This window comes from Podarcis melisellensis (assembly GCF_964234715.1).
Source record: "Podarcis melisellensis genome assembly, chromosome: 3".
Lineage (NCBI taxonomy): Eukaryota > Metazoa > Chordata > Lepidosauria > Squamata > Lacertidae > Podarcis > Podarcis melisellensis.
The window spans coordinates 32,438,613-32,455,789 of NC_138530.1; the positions used below are offsets into that span (position 1 = coordinate 32,438,613).

General features: G+C 45.6%; 1 protein-coding gene across 1 annotated transcript in view; it reads left to right on the forward strand.

The window, feature by feature from the left end:
- The first annotated feature begins 14,805 nt into the window (after positions 1–14,805).
- GALNT14 (polypeptide N-acetylgalactosaminyltransferase 14) overlaps positions 14,806–17,177 on the forward strand; it is a 205,675-nt gene continuing 203,303 nt past the window's right edge. The window contains exon 1 of the mRNA XM_081904102.1: positions 14,806–15,510. Within this exon, the coding sequence (XP_081760228.1) occupies positions 15,385–15,510 (126 nt within the window). The 5' untranslated portion in view covers positions 14,806–15,384. The remainder of the gene's footprint in view (positions 15,511–17,177) is intronic.

Consider the following 17,177-nt stretch of genomic DNA (forward strand, 5'->3'; position numbering starts at 1 on the left):
GCATTTTAGTGTTGAATTTCTCCTACACATTTTCAAGTGCAATTTTGCCTAATGTACATGTTTTTTGTGAATCCATTTTCTTCAATACAATGAGCTTTTGGGTGTTATTTTCACCAATACAGTCACACCTTGGTTGTTGAATGGAATCAGTTCTGGAAGTCCGTACAACTTCCGAAAATGTTTGACAACCAAGGCACGGCTTCCGATTGGCTGCAGGAGTTTCCTGCAGTTCATTGGAAGCCACAGAAGTCACATCGGACATTCAGCTTCCAAATAACATTTGCAAACTGGAACACTCACTTCTGGATTTGTGGTGTTTGGGAGGCAAAACGTTCGAGTTGCAAGGTATTTGGGATCTAAGGGACGACTGTATATGGATTTTAATGCACGATTTCCTCCACTCCACTCCATGCATTTTTGCACATGTTACTTGGCTGAAGAACTAGATTTGCAAAAACTGGAGTCGTGGTGTGAATTTTGAAGGATGGCTGTGCTTTGGTGCACAGGGTGGGTTGCTTTAAAGGCAAACCAAACTGAATTTTTCCACCACCCCTAGTTTAGAGACAGCAGCCTCCATTATTGCTCTTTATAGCAAATCACTGCCTCTTTTGGTTTGGCATAAGTGCTGCCCGTGATGCAGGGGCTACCCGGTATGAATGGAGCCCATTGATCCTAAAATTCCTTGTATAGTCTACACATTCCGAAAAATATAGTAAAACTCTGCTGGGATTGTACCACTTTAGAATGTAGATGGGGGTGCTTTCCCATGTTAAGCAGATACCTGCCCAGACAACCACATGGAGAAAAGCTAGGCTGAAAATTTGTCCTTCAATATCTGAAACTACTTCAAAGAAAGTGTTTGTTTTCATTTGGGGGGAGCATTTAAGCATTCAACCCCTCCCCCCATTTGAAGTGGTATGTTCCCAAAACATATATTTTTAACATTTTTTTTCTGACTGCTTAGGTCAATGTGATGGAGTTACAGATAGGTAAAGCAGAAGCAAAGGGAAGCTACAAAAGTTAATAATAACCACCTATGTATCTTAAGCATCTTACACTGCATATTATATGCAAATGAACTTGAAGGCAGCCAATCACACCCAGTAAAAGTGTAGATGGTCCTTCTCAATGAAGCAAGGAAGGAGAACTTAAGCCTTTCTTCACCTGCCAGTTCTCAGTTCCAAACCATCCAGGTCAGCTCCTCTCCTCAACAATCTTTTTAATAATTGTCATTAGCATTTTTAATATATATATAAAATCTAATACAGTGGTTACATATGCTTCAGGTTACAGACTCCGCTAACCCAGAAATATTACCTTGGGTTGAGAACTTTGCTTCAGGATGAGAACAGAAATAGTGCTCCGGCAGCGCAGCAGCAGGAGGCCCCATTAGCTAAAGTGGTGCTTCAGGTTAAGAACAGTTTCAGGTTAAGAACGGACTTCCGGAGCGAATTAAGTACTTAACCCGAGGTACCACTGTATGCACATTTTTGTATGCAAATTTGCCTCATATGCATATGTTTGGAAAGCCATATATCTTAATAGAATGCAATTGTGTATGTTGTTTTCAATAATATTTCTATGCATTATTTTCTTCCTAAAAAAATTACTTGGTTGGAGAAGTATATCGCAAAATTCAGAGAAGAGCAAGTTCTGAAGGATCACTGTGCATTTACTTATTTTTGGGAAAGTGCAAATTTGGTGTGTTTTGTCTTTAAAGAGGAACTGGTTTTAATTCTCCCCCACCGGCTCCAGAATTTAAATATGCCAAGTTGTAACCAAATGTAATGGTGTCTGAACGCAGCATTTGCCAACTGAAGTGCTTTCAGGCTGGTGACAACGGACCAAATTCTCTCCAGCTTTATTGAAGCAAATAGCTCTCTTTCGGTGGGGTTGTACTGAAGTGGCTGAAGGGAATTTGATCACCATGTTCACATTATTCCATCTGCCTTGCTCGAAATATAATTAGCTCTCTGGCAAGTTAATGGGTTTTCCTCCTTCTTTTCCTATCTCTAAAACTTACATGACCATTCGCCAAATATATTTGTGGGCTGCTTGTCTCTGTTGTTGTTGTTGTTGTTGTTGAGTCATTTAGTCATGTCCAACTCTTTGTGACCAGAGCACGCCAGGCACTCCTGTCTTCCACTGACTCCCACATGGATCAGTACCTTGTCATGGCGAAGGGGCTTGAATAACTCAGAGAAGCTATGAGCTATGCCGTGCAGGGCCACCCAAGACAGACAGGTCATAGTGGAGAGTTTTGACCAAACATGATCCACCTGGAGCAGGAACCGGCAAGCCACTCCAGTATCCCTGCCAAGAAAACTCCATGGACAAAAACAACAGGCTTGTCTCTATACAAAGTGCTAAAAAACAACCCACAATGGTGGCTCCTCTCACCTTACAGAATTATAGTCTAATGCTTTCATCCCTACAGAAATGGAAGGGAAGAGAAGCTTCCTGTTTTTATTGCTCCCCTCCCCTTTTAAAAATATTATTGGATTTTACAATTTAATATTCAACCAAATAATACAATGTAACATTTGTCATATAAATGAAAAAGAACCCACCCACCCCCATGCTCATTTTTCTGACAGGACTCACTTGAGCAAAAAGAATAAATTCTACAGGAGATGCTTTCCCTGTCCTTGTGTTTGTGTGCAGGTTTGAGAGGAACATGTAAGTATCTGTCTCTTTCCCCTGAGGCTAATCTCCAGGGCCACATCTACCATTGAACAGCGAGGCAGCTGCCTCAGGTGGCAGATATTGGGTGGTGGGTTCGTTATTCTCCATCAGTTGGAACGGAAGGTTTTTCCCTAGGATGAAGCTGCAGAGTATTTGTGACTGTCCTATGTCTGTTGCTGCATGTAGTGCTGGCCTATACCAGAAGCTCCAGCATTCTGCGTGTGTGGAAGGGTGGAGAATGGTGAGAAGGGTTGTTGATGACAGAACTGGGAAGACTGCAAAACGAATCTAAACAAATATGGTCCTCCCATGTCTTTCATGTAGCCACTGTGTAAACCGGGGTTGCCGTATGTCCTCTTTTTCCATGACGCGCCCTCTTTTTTCATGGGTAGAGTCGTCATAGTGATCCATAGTTAAAAGTCGACAAACGTGTCCTCTTTTTTTGCTCTTCAACAAGAAGATTTGTTTAAAGAAGATTGGAAAATGTTTATTGAATATATGAGGGGAAGTTGTGTACACTTGAAAACATTGGCAGCGTTAAGATAAATTCAGCAGTGTAAGTAAGTTTTGATGGAAGTAATAATGGAATATGGTTTAGTTTATATAAAATAAGCAGGGTTCTATGTTATGCAAAATGAAGCATGGGAAGAGAAGAAGGGAAGTCATTGATATTTTAAGGTTGCCTAAATGAATATTCTAAATTGTAAAACAGAAAATTTAATAAAAATTATATAGATATAGATTTAGATATAGTAGAAATTGGCAAATGTGTCCTTTTTTCTTTTTTGCTTTTCAAGATATGGCTACCCTAGAGGAATGGGGCCTGTCTGCAAATTCTTCTTTCAGCCTTGTGGAATGTACCATCCCAAAGATGGGCAAATTCACCTGAGGGAGGTGAAAGCGGAGGAGAAATTTCATGAGCCTCATCTGAAATGCTTTTGGACTTTCCCCCCTGCTTTCCATGAGGAACCTGAAAATTAATTTGAAATATTTATTTATAGGTGACATTTTCTTCAGCAATGCCACTTGAAGCACACGAAGGGAATGGCATTTGTCTAGATGTTACAGAAAAGGGACGATTGCAAAACAAAAAGAAAAGCCCATCACAACTATGTTGGATTATTTTTCCTCCTCATTTTGCTCTCAGGAGAACCATACAGATCAGGCTCCCTTTCCCCCCATCTCTCTGCTTCTCATTACAACATCCCTCCTTCCACCAAATCAGGATTCTGAATATGCACAAGTAATAGGGATCTCGTTCAGTTTTACGCAGACGTAAATGGCCATATATAAAAATATACATATACATACAAACCAGAGGTGGATATAAGCCCATTCCTGATGATGAGAAATAAATCACTGGATATTTATTGGAATTGCCGGGATATTGCCAATATCTCTTTTTCTCAGCAGAGGGAGTTGTTTCTCAAAGTAGCAAGGCAGCATCCTTTGATTGCATTTTTGTCAGACAAGCTGTATTTATTACCTTACTTGTAATTTAATTTCTACCGTATTCACCTTGCTGTTTTCTGGTGTGTGTCCCCCACCCCCCCATTTTATATCTTCCAATGAAGGTTTATCTGAAAAAGGGAACAAGACTTTAATCCAACCTTGAGCTGCAATAAAACAAGTTGGGGGGGGGGGAACATGTCTGAAAAAACTTTCTCAGCAGTAGATTCTACAGCTTGATTCTGTGCACATGAGCAGTGCCAGCCCACCTATGAGGCGAAGTGAGGTAGTCACCTCAGGCAGCAGATCCAGCTTCCCAGGAGCTCACTGTTTTTCATCCACCACCCTATTCTCCACTCTGGCCTCCTTTTACTCCCCTGCTCCCTTCAGCGGTGGTGGTGGTGGGGATGCAGACATGGGGAGAACAGCATTTTCCGTTTTGCCTCAGGTGGCAAAATGTCCTGGGCAGGCCCTGCAAGAAGGGATGGGCAAAGCCATAAATTTTAGTTTCTCATTTCCCCAGTCTTAAATTCAGTTCTCTACATTAAAAAGTCCTCATGAATATTCATCAGCATCTTAGGGTGAATTTCTCCTCATACATGTGTAATTTTGCATTTTTTAAAAGCAACATTTCCTAATACAATGCAGTTTTGTATGTTACTTTCGCTAACGTATGCATTTTAATGCACATTTTACCTTAGTATATGCATTGCTGTATGCATGACTTTGCTGGGGAACTGCAGGGCAAAGAGAATTTTGATGGACAGGGTTGTGTTTCAGTTTGTGAAGTGGTTGAAGAAGTGTGAATTGGGTAGATTCCCCTTCAAAGGTGAACTGAATCAAATGGGGTCTTTTTCTCTCCCCAAAACATGTATAGTATAAAAGCCTAATTGAATTCAGTGTGACTTAAAACCAAGTAAGCACAGGAGCAGCGTTGTAGTCTTCTAAGTGGATATTGAATTGGGAAAAATTGTGAACACAATACATTAAGTAAATCAAAGCATTGTGGGTTTAAATGGGCACAGCAAGCTCCTATTTGCTACAACTTCACCTTTTACCTTTGTGAGACAAGATACCACAAATATAATACTTTTAGCCTTAAAACAACAATAATACCACTCAGAGAAGCAACAGTAGTAGATTTCCTGCGTTGGTAGGAAGCTGGACTATCTGGCTCTTTAAGGTCCCTGACAACTCCACTACCATCCCTGTCCCTCTTTCCTTTTGTGTCGTGTATTTTAGATAGCACATCTGTGGGCTTGTTTTATAAGCTGCTCTGGGAGTCTTTTCAGGTTGAAGAATGGGGTACAAATGCTCTAAATAAATAATAATAAATAAGCTGCAGTATTCTTTGTTTCTTTCTTAGCAAAATACTTTCTCATGGGGCTTAGTTTAACTGGAAATGCTTCTGCACACGGCTTAAAAATCCCCCGCGGATGCTTTACAATGGAGTAAATGCAGCATACGTACGGCTCTGGTATACTGAAAGCAGGGTTTGGGCTTTTTTTTATCTCCAAAATAAAGTACTGTCTGATTCAAAGATGGATAGATTACCTCAGGGCAAAAGCATCTGAATGCTGTGCGATGAGGTAAATGGCTGCTCTTGCAAGACAGATATGGGCAAACAGCACAGCACACACGCTGACAGTGACAGATCCCCACAGCATATTAACTTCCTTCCCGACTGATCCACAGGATCTAAATGAAAATGAGCAAAGGGGAGCAAGTGGGGGCAGGGTGCGGGCATAGGCTTGCTATCTTTCCACCTTGATTAAGGACCCTGCCCTGTTAACAGCAGCACAGCAAGGAAGTGAATAGCTTTGTCTATACCTGCTGAAGTTCTGACAGGGAGCTTTTTATTATTATTATTTTAAAGGCATAGAGACCTCCCAGGGAAGATGTTGGCAAAGTAGACTCAAGCTGGCTGAACTGCTAGAAGGAAGGTTTCAGTAAGATTTTAAACAAATGAGCTAAGCCAGGTTAGGAGGAGTCTAAGCCATCTCTCTATCCATTCTGAAGGAAATCAGCCCTGAGTGCTCACTGGAAGGACAGATCGTGAAGCTGAGGCTCCAATACTTTGGCCACCTCATGAGAAGAGAAGACTCCCTGGAAAAGACCCTGATGTTGGGAAAGATTGAGGGCACAAGAAGGGGACGACAAAGGATGAGATGGTTGGATAGTGTTCTCGAAGCTACCAGCATAAGTTTGACCAAACTGCGGGTGGCAGTGGAAGACAGGAGTGCCTGGTGTGCTCTGGTCCATGGGGTCACAAAGAGTCGGACACGACTAAATGACTAAACAACAACACAAGCCATCTCCCTAAAATGCCAGTTGGAAACACTTGATATTCTAGGGCAGCGGTTCTCAAACTCCCCTTTGGTTCTATAAACTCATCCCCAGTGCACCCTATCCTATTAAAAATATTATTCACAATATCAGTTTGTGATATTGTGGAAAGTGGTTGAAAAGATAAAGCAGGAGAGGGAGCATGCATGTATCCTGAGCAGCTTTGAGGGAATGTGGCAACTCCCTTCTGTAGAAGACAAACAGGCCTCACTCCTAGTTGAACTTCCAACAACTACGGAATATCTTAAAAAACAACAACAAAGCCAACAAAAACACTTTAGCAGGCATTTTAACTGAATTCTGATTTTATAGTGTCAACTGATTTTTATCTTTAATGTAATGTTGAGTTACTTGTTGAGACAATGGCAATTCAATGAGATAAAAAGCATCAAAAGTAAGTAAGCAAGCAAAAAAAAAGTCATGCCAACATTTTCTTCGGTAGGCTACACTGGCCTGGATTGACAAAGGAGGGCTTCCTGACCCCAGATTACATTTGCCCTCATCTCATATTACAAAATGGGATTGCCAAAGGCATGCCTAAAGAATAGATAGTCTCTTTTGCCCACACAAATCTGGGCTTCTGCCTGTACTTGCCTCCACAGCACAGCTGCATATCGCCAAGACAGTGACATTAGCATGTGCGGACATGCCTTCTGGTGGCACAAACATGCCCCAAGACCAAAAAAAAAAAAAGGTACCTGCTCCTCATTATTTATTTTAACTACGTGCCGGTACAACCAGCTGCCATGCAAATGTACCTTGCAATAAAATGGCATATATGGATCCATTAGGTAAAGGTAAAGGTACCCCTGCCCGTACGGGCCAGTCTTGCCAGACTCTGGGGTTGTGCGCCCATCTCACTCAAGAGGCCAGGGGCCAGCGCTGTCCGGAGACACTTCCGGGTCACGTGGCCAGCGTGACATCGCTGCTCTGGCGAGCCAGAGCTGCACACGGAAACGCCGTTTACCTTCCCGCTAGAAAGCGGTCCCTATTTATCTACTTGCACCCGAGGGTGCTTTCGAACTGCTAGGTTGGCAGGCGCTGGGACCGAACAACGGGAGCGCACCCCGCTGCGGGGATTCGAACCACTGTCCTTTCGATCGGCAAGCCCTAGGCGCTGAGGCTTTTACCCACAGCGCCACCCGCGTCCATTAAACTAGAATAATTAAAAGGTTGTGGTGAAAGATGGCTGGGAAATGCAGCTGCACAGATTTCCCCCTCCCTTGGCTGTGGGATGTCATCTGGCCCAGCATGGAGACAGTCCATCTAGAGCCAGCCACTACTTGGTAGGGATGGGGAAATCTGCTGATTTCAGTTTCTCTCAGCTTCTCATTTTTATTTATTTATTCATTAAATTTATATCCTGCCCTTCCTTCCAAAGGAGCCCAGGGTGAGTTTCCCCAACCTTAAGATCATTTCTCAACATTTCCATGCCAGTTCACTTTTGTTTCCAGATCCTTGTGAAAATTCAGCAGCATCCTAATGCAATTTTCTGCTACCATTTGTGGACGCACTTTCCCCTTATATCCACTTTTGCAAAACAATTTCCCTTAATGTAATGTGTTCTTGCATGTTATTTCCACGACCATAAGTATTTTTTACGCATGCTTTGCCCTACTGTGTGCTTTCCCCAACTACGTGTTCGTTGGCTGGAGAAGTTCATTGCAAAATTCAGAGAAGTGCAGGTTTTGAAGGCTTGCTCTGCTTTGGTTTTGCAAAGTGCAAATTAGAGAGGATCACCTTTAACTGCGAATGGAGCCAAATGTCTCCATCAGCTCTGCTTCTCAGTCATGGCACTGCCAGTGCATCAGGCCCAGAATGATGTGATGGTAGGCCCTGGATTGTACGGGTTCAGCAGAGGAAAGTCTTGTACAGAAGTCATTTTCTGTGGCTTTGTGAGTATCTTGCTCCATCTCTGGTTTACCTGCTCTCTACTGGGCCAGGCCATTGGTCCATCTAGCTTGCCACACTGACTCCCAGGGACTTTCTGCATGCCAAGCAGGTGCTCTGCTACTGAGCTTTATCTGGAGGTTTACTGGTCTGGGGTTCAAGACCCGTTGCATGGCCAACTGCCACAGATGCTTTCGCTGTGATTCCTGCATTGCAGGAGGGTTTGACTAGATGATCCTCAGGGTTCCCTTCCAACTCTATGATTTTATGATTCTGCTCTCCTTCAAGCAGAGTCCCGGCAAGGTCTCTGTCTCCAACGTCTTAGAACCACCCAATCAGCATGAAAGGAAGTGAGTTGGCTCCTGTGGGTTGGCTGCTCGGGTCACTCTGCAGAAGCTCAGGCAGGAAGAAAACTGGGGAGATGCTCCAAAGCTAAGCATTTAGAAACACATTGAAAACACAGTTTCAAGAGACTGTGCGCACAGTCTGTTATGTACAATAGAATTTCAAGGAAAACCCAACTTAAGTCACTCCATAAAGAAGACATTGGAGTACTACTCCAAGGCATTTGCGCAGGGAGATGGTAAAGGTACCCCTGATCATTAGGTCCAGTCGTGGCTGACTCTGGGGTTGTGGCACTCATCTCGCTTTATTGGCTGAGGGAGCCGGCGTACAGCTTCCGGGTCATGTGGCCAGCATGACTAAGCCACTTCTGGCGAACCAGAGCAGCACACGGAAACGCCGTTTACCTTCCCGCCGGAGCGGTACCTATTTATCTACTTGCACTTTGACGTGCTTTGGAACTGCTAGGTTGGCAGGAGCAGGGACCGAACAATGGGAGCTCACCCTGTTGAGGGGATTCAAACCGCCGACCTTCTGGTCGGCAAGTCCTAGGCTCTGTGGTTTAACCCACAGCGCCACCCGAGTCCCATGAAGATGGTAGAGCTAGCTTAAAAGAAACAAATGGAGATCTCCATTCATCATTGCAATGTGTCCCTAATTATTGTTAACATGTCAGATTATTGTACAATTGTGGAAGGGAGCATAGCTGTGAGGGTCTGTGAGTGACATGAAGGTACCCTGAAGTTCTGAATTTGCCACCTCTCTACTGGCTATGGCTCTTTCCCACTTCAGCAAAATCTGCTATGTCTCACACAGTAGCTCTATGAGGCTGTGCACAGCCCTTTCACACGCTGCGCTGTTGCAATCGTTCTTTAATGGCTTAGAAGAAGAGCAAAGGAATCAATAGTTTTACTTGATACAACGCCTGGGATTTAATTGGGTCTCATCCACATGCTGAGCTTGCACCGCTGTGCCAACAGAGCCTTCTGCGGTGAAGTTCCAATCCCTCCTGTCATTTTTTCTGAAAGTTGTTGGTAATGATCCAGACTCCGTCTCTCTCTCCTCTCTCTCTCTCATGACAAACCACAATGAAGCAACAAAGGAAACACAGAATGTCTCTTTCTCTTGTGTGGCTGCTACATGAACTTTTAAGAAGGATTCGGTGCTCCTTCCTAGGAGCAGGAGATACAGAGCATGAAAGGAAAACAGAAAGATGAGAGTTGGGGGAAATAAATAAAAAAGGACAAAAGATTGGGGGTGGAGAGGGAGGGAATGCAAATAGCTAATGAAAAAGTGGCAAGAAACAACTGGAGGAAATATTTTTTTTAAAAAAAATTGCATAGGACTTTAGAACTCCCTGACACCTTATCTGCATTTTTTCTACGTTTCTTTTTATGCACCGGATTCCATTTTTATGGACTTTTCTTCTGTCGTTTTTGTGCCAACGTGAATGACTCACATCTGCTCCCATTCCTGTTTTCTCCTGCAAGGGAAAGCTTTACTTAGATCAAAGATGGGAAGCCTATAGTCCCCTGGATCTCATTGAAATGTAAGCCCTGGCCAGTATGTCCAATGGTTAAAGATGCAGAGTGTTATGGTTCAGTAACATCTGGAGGGTTACAGGCTCCCCATCCCTGCCTTAGATAACAAATGCTTCCAGTAGTTGTGCAAAGAAAATTGGGATGGGTCCTAAAATATGAGGTGTAACTCCCCCCCCCCCCGTTGGGGAGCAAGTGAGACTTAATCCTGCAGAGTCTTAGGGTTCTTTGCCATTTTTGCTTGCACCAAAGCTCCCATTGATCTAACAAAAGCCTGGTAGCCAAGGTAAGAATGTATGGATATGCATCAGTTCCAGTCTTTACTAGAGTCTAAATGGCAAAAAGCAAGTCGATTACACTTGCTGACATTTCCTCTTGAAGCAAAAGGCCAAACTAGATGTGATGTCAAAGCCACTTGAATGCATCTCCTGGCTTTTTTCTTTTAAAATATTTTCTTAAAGCCATGCAGAGAATTTGGGAATTGGCTTCAAAACAAAACACACCTTTTCCCTAGGCTGATTCATCAGTACAAACCCCGCCCCCAGAACAGTTCCTGGGGATGATCTACCTTGGTGAACTGGCACAAGGCTCAGAGCACCTCTCTGCAACTCCTTTTACAAACCAATAAACAAATAAACAAAAGTGTCTAATTGGGCCCTAGAGATACTCCATACAGTAATGAACACACCAGTTCACCAGATACTAATGGTGCTCCCCATAATCTGTGAGGGCCACAGCTGCTGTTGTTGTTTTGACTGCATGCACACTCTGTGTCCAGGTTGTGATGACCTAGAGCTAATGGCATCTTCTTGGTCCACATAGTGAGAAAAACATAGCACGATGCAAGGAACCAATGGTATATTGGCATATCCTTTCTTCTCCAACTTTGTCAACATTTTGGTGCTAGGTTAAGACGTTCCTCTATGCCCAGGAATTTGATGGGACAGAATGAATGCTTTGAAGTTGTTTATTCATGCTAGTGTTTTTCCCCTACTGGGATAGTGTGAATATGATATGGTTTATACCATTTTATATTGTCGTCGTCTTCTTTTTTGTACAATTCAATCTGCTGTTAAGATGCCTTAAAAAGAAATGGGCACTTAGGAGATGTAGTGAACTCAACTGTATTAAACAAAACCACTCTGATTGTATGTGCAGCCAGCATCACCCACCCAGTATAGGCTGCAGGAGCTGAGCCCTGCTCTCCAGGGCTCCTGACTAGCATTCCAGGCATCTCTTGATAAAGAACTTCATTTGCCAGAAAGAGATCTGCTCTCCGCTGAAGAGTGTAATTTTATTTTTAAGTGCTCATGACAGCACTAGAAGCTCACATCTCCTCTTCCAAATCCAGTAATTAAATTCCACCTACCTGAATTTCCCCCTGCTGTTTCAGTCGGACAAATTAATCTTCCTACCATGCATTTAACCGCTATCTGAAATGTTAAGCAGTTGCTTCTTTTCAAACAAGAGGGGGGAATTAAGTGACCCTGCCTATGCACGCTGCAAGTTTGCAACTTCCAATGATGTGTTTTCAGATTCTTTCAGCTAGGACATTCTCCTCCCAAGAAATCTGAAAAATCCATCAGAGCAGAGGAACTTATTCCACTTCCCCTCATTGTAGATAAACATTTTCGCAGGGTGGTCCTAGCGCAGAAGATGCCCGAATGATCTTGACTCTCGTCTGTCCATACTATTGGAGGAAGCTGGTCTGTTGGTGCAAAGGTGGCCCTGCCCCACCAGTCTGCTCTTACACAGCCCCCACCTGCCTGCCTTCTTGCAACTAGTCCGTAATGGACCCCTGGTTGTCAGTTTCTTGTTCTCAGTTTTGCCTTTGTAGACCTCAGCAGAGAGCAAGGTGGGGACAAACTGAGAATTAGTTTGCTGTACCCATCATTGGCTCCATCTCCCAACTCCATCTTGCCTCCCACCCTTTCCACCCCAATGGGCACCAACCACCCCTGTATGTCATGCACTGGTTCTCCAAGCAGTTAACCTTTCTGCTGAAAACTTGGCACCAGTTTACTTCAAAGGTTGCCTTGTCCTATGCATGCCTATGGAACCTGCACTTTGACTCTGGATGAAATCAGTGGGTGGAGATTCCTTTGATAAATGAAGGACTTCCCTTGAAAACAAAAAGAGCAAAAAGACCTCAAGCTCTCAGGTGTCTGCCTTCCCAGATTCTTGCACTTCAAGGAAACTCCAGGGGAAGTTGTCATGAGGCAATTTGTCCCATGGGACCTTTCCAGGAAGCTCACTGTATCTATTTCCAGAGCCCACCTATGAGCCAAGTTGAGGATTCATAAAGCATATACAGTCTCCATTCTTAAAATTGTACTAATTTGGGTTGCAAGCATAGCACAGAATTTTTGATAGCATCCTTTGCTGGGATAGAAAAGGCAGGTGTATTTTTTTAAAAGGACACGTGGACAGCTGGGAAAACACTGGATAAATGTTTAATGGAAAGAGACACACAGACACACTGCCCCCACTTTACACATAATTGCAAAAAATGTGTTCTTTAACGCTGAATGGTTTAACCAACATTTTATCTGCTTACAGAATTGCAAGGCTGGGTGGAAGCAGCAAATCTAACCCTGAGAGGAGCTTCCTCATTCAAATCTTCCTGACATATATGTTTGCATGATTGACATCTAAGACTAAGAGGCAATATGTGGAGGTGCAAGTGAGGCTTTTAGGACATTGGGAAAGGTTAGTAAAAACAGACCCATCTGGAAGTAAGCAAAGTCATCCTTTGCTGCAGGGAAAGATGAATTTTCTTCCTTGTTGCCAGTTAAGCTGTTCTGGGGAAATGTTTCTCTCCTGACCATAAAACGACAAGCAGTTAAGACTCCCAAGAATCAATCATCTCTGCAGACATTATGTGATGTCACTATAATATCATACTATTCTACCTGGGGTTTGTGGCAACTTTATTAACTGAGCTGGAGGGAAACTTTATTGCTCTGCAAATATATTTATGTTTAGGCTTGTAAGGTAAGAATTTTGCCTCCAAACTGGAAGATTCCTCCTCCTCCCACCACTTTTCAGACTCTGGATGCACCACAAATGACTTTGGTTGGAATCCTAACCCCAATTTTGTTTTGGTTTTTAAGTAAGCCCCATTGAATTAAACAGGACTTCTGAGTAGATGTGGTTCAGGTCAGGCTGCCTGTTATGTATAGGAAGGGGGAGGCAATACAAATCTGGGTGCTGGCCATTTTCCTGGACTTACTTGCCACAGGGCTTGTAGAAGAACTACAGACAAACTGCTGAGCTCCGTCAAAGCAGAGTGCTGCAGGCTCCTTACATTCTTCCTGACAGTGTTCTCTCAGGACTGGTTTGCCCACGCAATCAACCTCTTTATGTGATCCCGCCCAAGTGCCCCAGGGATCATAGCAAGAGGAGAATATCGCAGAAAGAAGCAGCGCTCCATGGATACGCTTACGGGAAGCACACTGCAAAACCTGGGCTCCTGCCATCTTCCTGTTTTATGCTAGGCCACCTCAATCATGGGAAACCTAGGAAGATTCTGTGCGCATTTTCCATGCAGCCTTTACCTGTGGGCGAGGAGGCCATGATGCGCATGTGAGAAGCAAAAGGCGGGATGTTTCTGCACACCTGTGAATACTGTGAATGCAGGGCAAGCAACAGAATAGGCTTTTGTTTTTAATAGGATGTATGATCCCCAGTTCAAATCAGTTGCAAAGGATAGCTGTGGAAACCAAAAATGAAAGTTGGAGGGGGGGAAAATGAGATGAAACAGGGCGACTGGAACATGCTTACCCTAATATGTTTACGTGGAAGTAAGTTTCACTGAATTGTCAAGTAATAGTGTGCCCAAGATTGCACAAGTGAATTCCCTAACATGCTAACAAAAAGCTTTAGATTTCAGTCCTCTCCAAGTTTAGGGAATTATTTGCAGTACAAAGAGTACTGGAAGGACCAGTATCTTGGGAACTCTATGCTGCATGCTATATGGAACCTGTAAGAGTCACCAAATAATCAGACTGAGCAGCCTGCTTTGTTTTATAGCTTCTTTATTTTGTACTTACCTTTGCAGCGATTCCAGGGCTCTCTCTCGAGCGTTTGAAATTTACGCTTTGCAGCTTTGCCTTTTACAAAATTAATGCAAATTGGCATTGCGTTTTAAAAAGAAGTGCTATGGGACTAAGGGTTGTGTAGGGGCCGCTGCGGCCTCAGGACTTGCCGCCCCATGCCGCCAAGGCACAGGCGGAGAGCCCGGCCATTCCTCGCCCAACCAACTCCGAAACGCTCCAAAGTTGCTGCGTGCGGCGCCTCCCTCCCCGCGCCGTCGGGCCGCGCTCGCCTTCGGCTCCGCCAGCCGCCAACTCCGCCCGCGGCCCGGAGCCAGCTGGGCGCCCGGCACTCCGGGGCGCCGCCGCCGCCGCGCTCCCGCCCCTCGCTTGCCTCCGATCCCCGCCGGAGCCTTCGCGGAGCCGCGGCGATCTCGGCCTCGCAGGGAGCTGCCGAGCAGAGCGAGCGGCGGCGGCGACGTCTCCAAAGCGGCAGACTTGACCCAGGAGGGCGCCGAGCGCGCTGCCTGCGCGTCCGCAGGGGCGTCTCGGCGGGAGGTTGCTTTTTCGGGGGGCGCCCCTCCTACTCCCCAGGGTGGGAGCCGATCGGGAGGCAGCGGGAAGGCGAAGCGCTGGATCGGCTTAGGAGTCGGCGTCAAGCGGGCGCCTCCTCGTCCCCGCTCGTCTCCGGCGGATCCAGGCGGGGAAGGACGCCCTGCCTTGGAGAGCCACGACGCAGGGGCACCCAGGAGTGCCCGCTGCCGCTTCCCGGCGCGTCGCGATCAGGAGGAGGAGGACCCCCCGCTGCCTGTTTCTCCACCCCCGGCCCCTCCCACGCCGGCTTCCTCCTCCTCCTCCTCCTCGCCCCATGCAGGGAAGACGGCCCGGGACTCCCTTCGCCTCCTCCTGCTGGAGGCGGGCTCGTTCGCCATGCTCCTAGCGAGGGTTCGCGGGGACTCATCCCGCCCGTAGTGGGAGGCAGGGTGCCGGCCGGCTCCACCCTCTCCCCGCCGCCTGGCTGCCTCGCGGAAAAGACGGAGAGGACTTTCCCCACGCGGCGTCTCCTCCTCCTCCTCCTCTTCTTCTTCCTTCTGCTAACCATGCGACGGCTGAGCCGGAGGCTGACTCTGTCTGTCTTGGGGATCTTGTGGATCGCGGCTCTGCTGCTCTTCTTCGGGACCAGGAAGAAGTTGGAAGTGGTGGGAGCCGAAGGGCAGACGCCGAAGGTAAGTTGGCGCTTTTCTCTCTGTGACTTCTTCGAGGGGAAGCGGCGGAGGGTGCGCGCGAGTCTGTTATTGGACGGAGTGGGAAAGAGAGACCTGGCTAGGTTTGAAGTGTCTTTATGTAGGTGTGTGTGTGCAGAGCCAGGCTTTTTGGAGAGGTGGCTTCGAAGCTGGCCGGGAGCGAATGAAACATGCATGTACACGCGCCTACACACACACACACACACACACACACACACACGGGCGTGCATTCTCACGCTCTCTCTCTCTCTCTCTCTCTCTCACACACACACACTCTCCATATGCATTGGAAAGCGGCCAAGCATCGGCTGAGCGCCTCAGCCTTGCAAAGTCCACGTGGTGACAGACACCTGCTTGCCGGCCAGCGTCTTGCTCGAGTCGAGCTTGGCTTCCAACTTCTTTGCAACAGTTTCCACGGGCGAAGCGCGCCTCCTTTCTCGGCTTCCCAATGAAAGAGGAAGAGGGCTCTCTAAGCCCAGTGTAAAAAGACTGAACGGAGGGAGGGAGGCGAGGCAGTTCTTCAGAAAGCGGCCGCTGATGACTTACTCTAGGCGACTGTTACTGCCATCCTCTCCATCACCTCTAGAAACGGTGGCGATTTTTTTTTTTTTAATGTTTAGGTTCAAGGACATGGAAAGTGGAACATGAATTCCACCTGTTTTCTTATGCATAAAGACCATCCGGTTTGGTTTCTTGGCTCGCTTGGGCTGAGCAAAGATTGAAGCCAGCAACCCAAGGCAGGCACTCCGTTCCAAATTGGACCTCCAGTTATGCATCTGGCATCAGGGAAGGAGGAGATAAGGAGCGTTTAGGTTGGGTGGGAGCCAGAAACCTCATCCAAGAATGATGCGTCCTGCCCCTTGAAGTGCAGCACTTGTCTGGAGTGTATATGCAGGGGGGTTGTACTCTCCCCTTCCTCTCAGGACCCCCCCCCCCCAGCAAATGATGCTAAAGCCTTTTGAGTGTGGAATGGAGTCACTTGTAAACTCTGATGCTTTGGGACAGGAGAAAGGCGGAGAGCCAGTTTTTAAACCAAATGAACGTTTAAGCAATGTGGATTTTACATTCAAATTTGCATAAGTGGGAACAGTGGGAACACGATTGTTAGTGCCATTTCTGAAAACGTTCCAGTTTAATAGCACCTATTGCTGTCTTGGATGGTTAAATGAATGATGTTTAAATTGTGCCCCCCCCCCCCACAATTTCCCAGATCTGTAATTTGAATTTAAAACTCAGACTGGAAGAGTGTGCGTTTGATATTAAAATCATCGCTCTACCATTTTCTTTCCTGCAGCAAAAATGTTTACAAGGGATGCATTCCAAACTGTAGTATGTTCAATATAAAAGTGTTTCACTTCCATTTTCAGTTCCACATTGACAGCATTCGCATAACATGAGATACAATTACAAATACTTTTTTTTAAGGTAACACTGTTACCTTAAAAAATGCTTCACAGCTTGGTCATGTGCATGTTTACTGCTAAGTGTTTGAATCCTATGCACACTCTCATGGGTGCTTATCTTTAATGTATCTCTTCTGGGACTTTTACTCTGTAGTGCAAACCCATTTAATTAAGTTACTCCTGATCGATGTCAGCCTAGATGGGGCTAGACAGTCTGCACTGAAGACATTTCTGCATTCTTTCTGT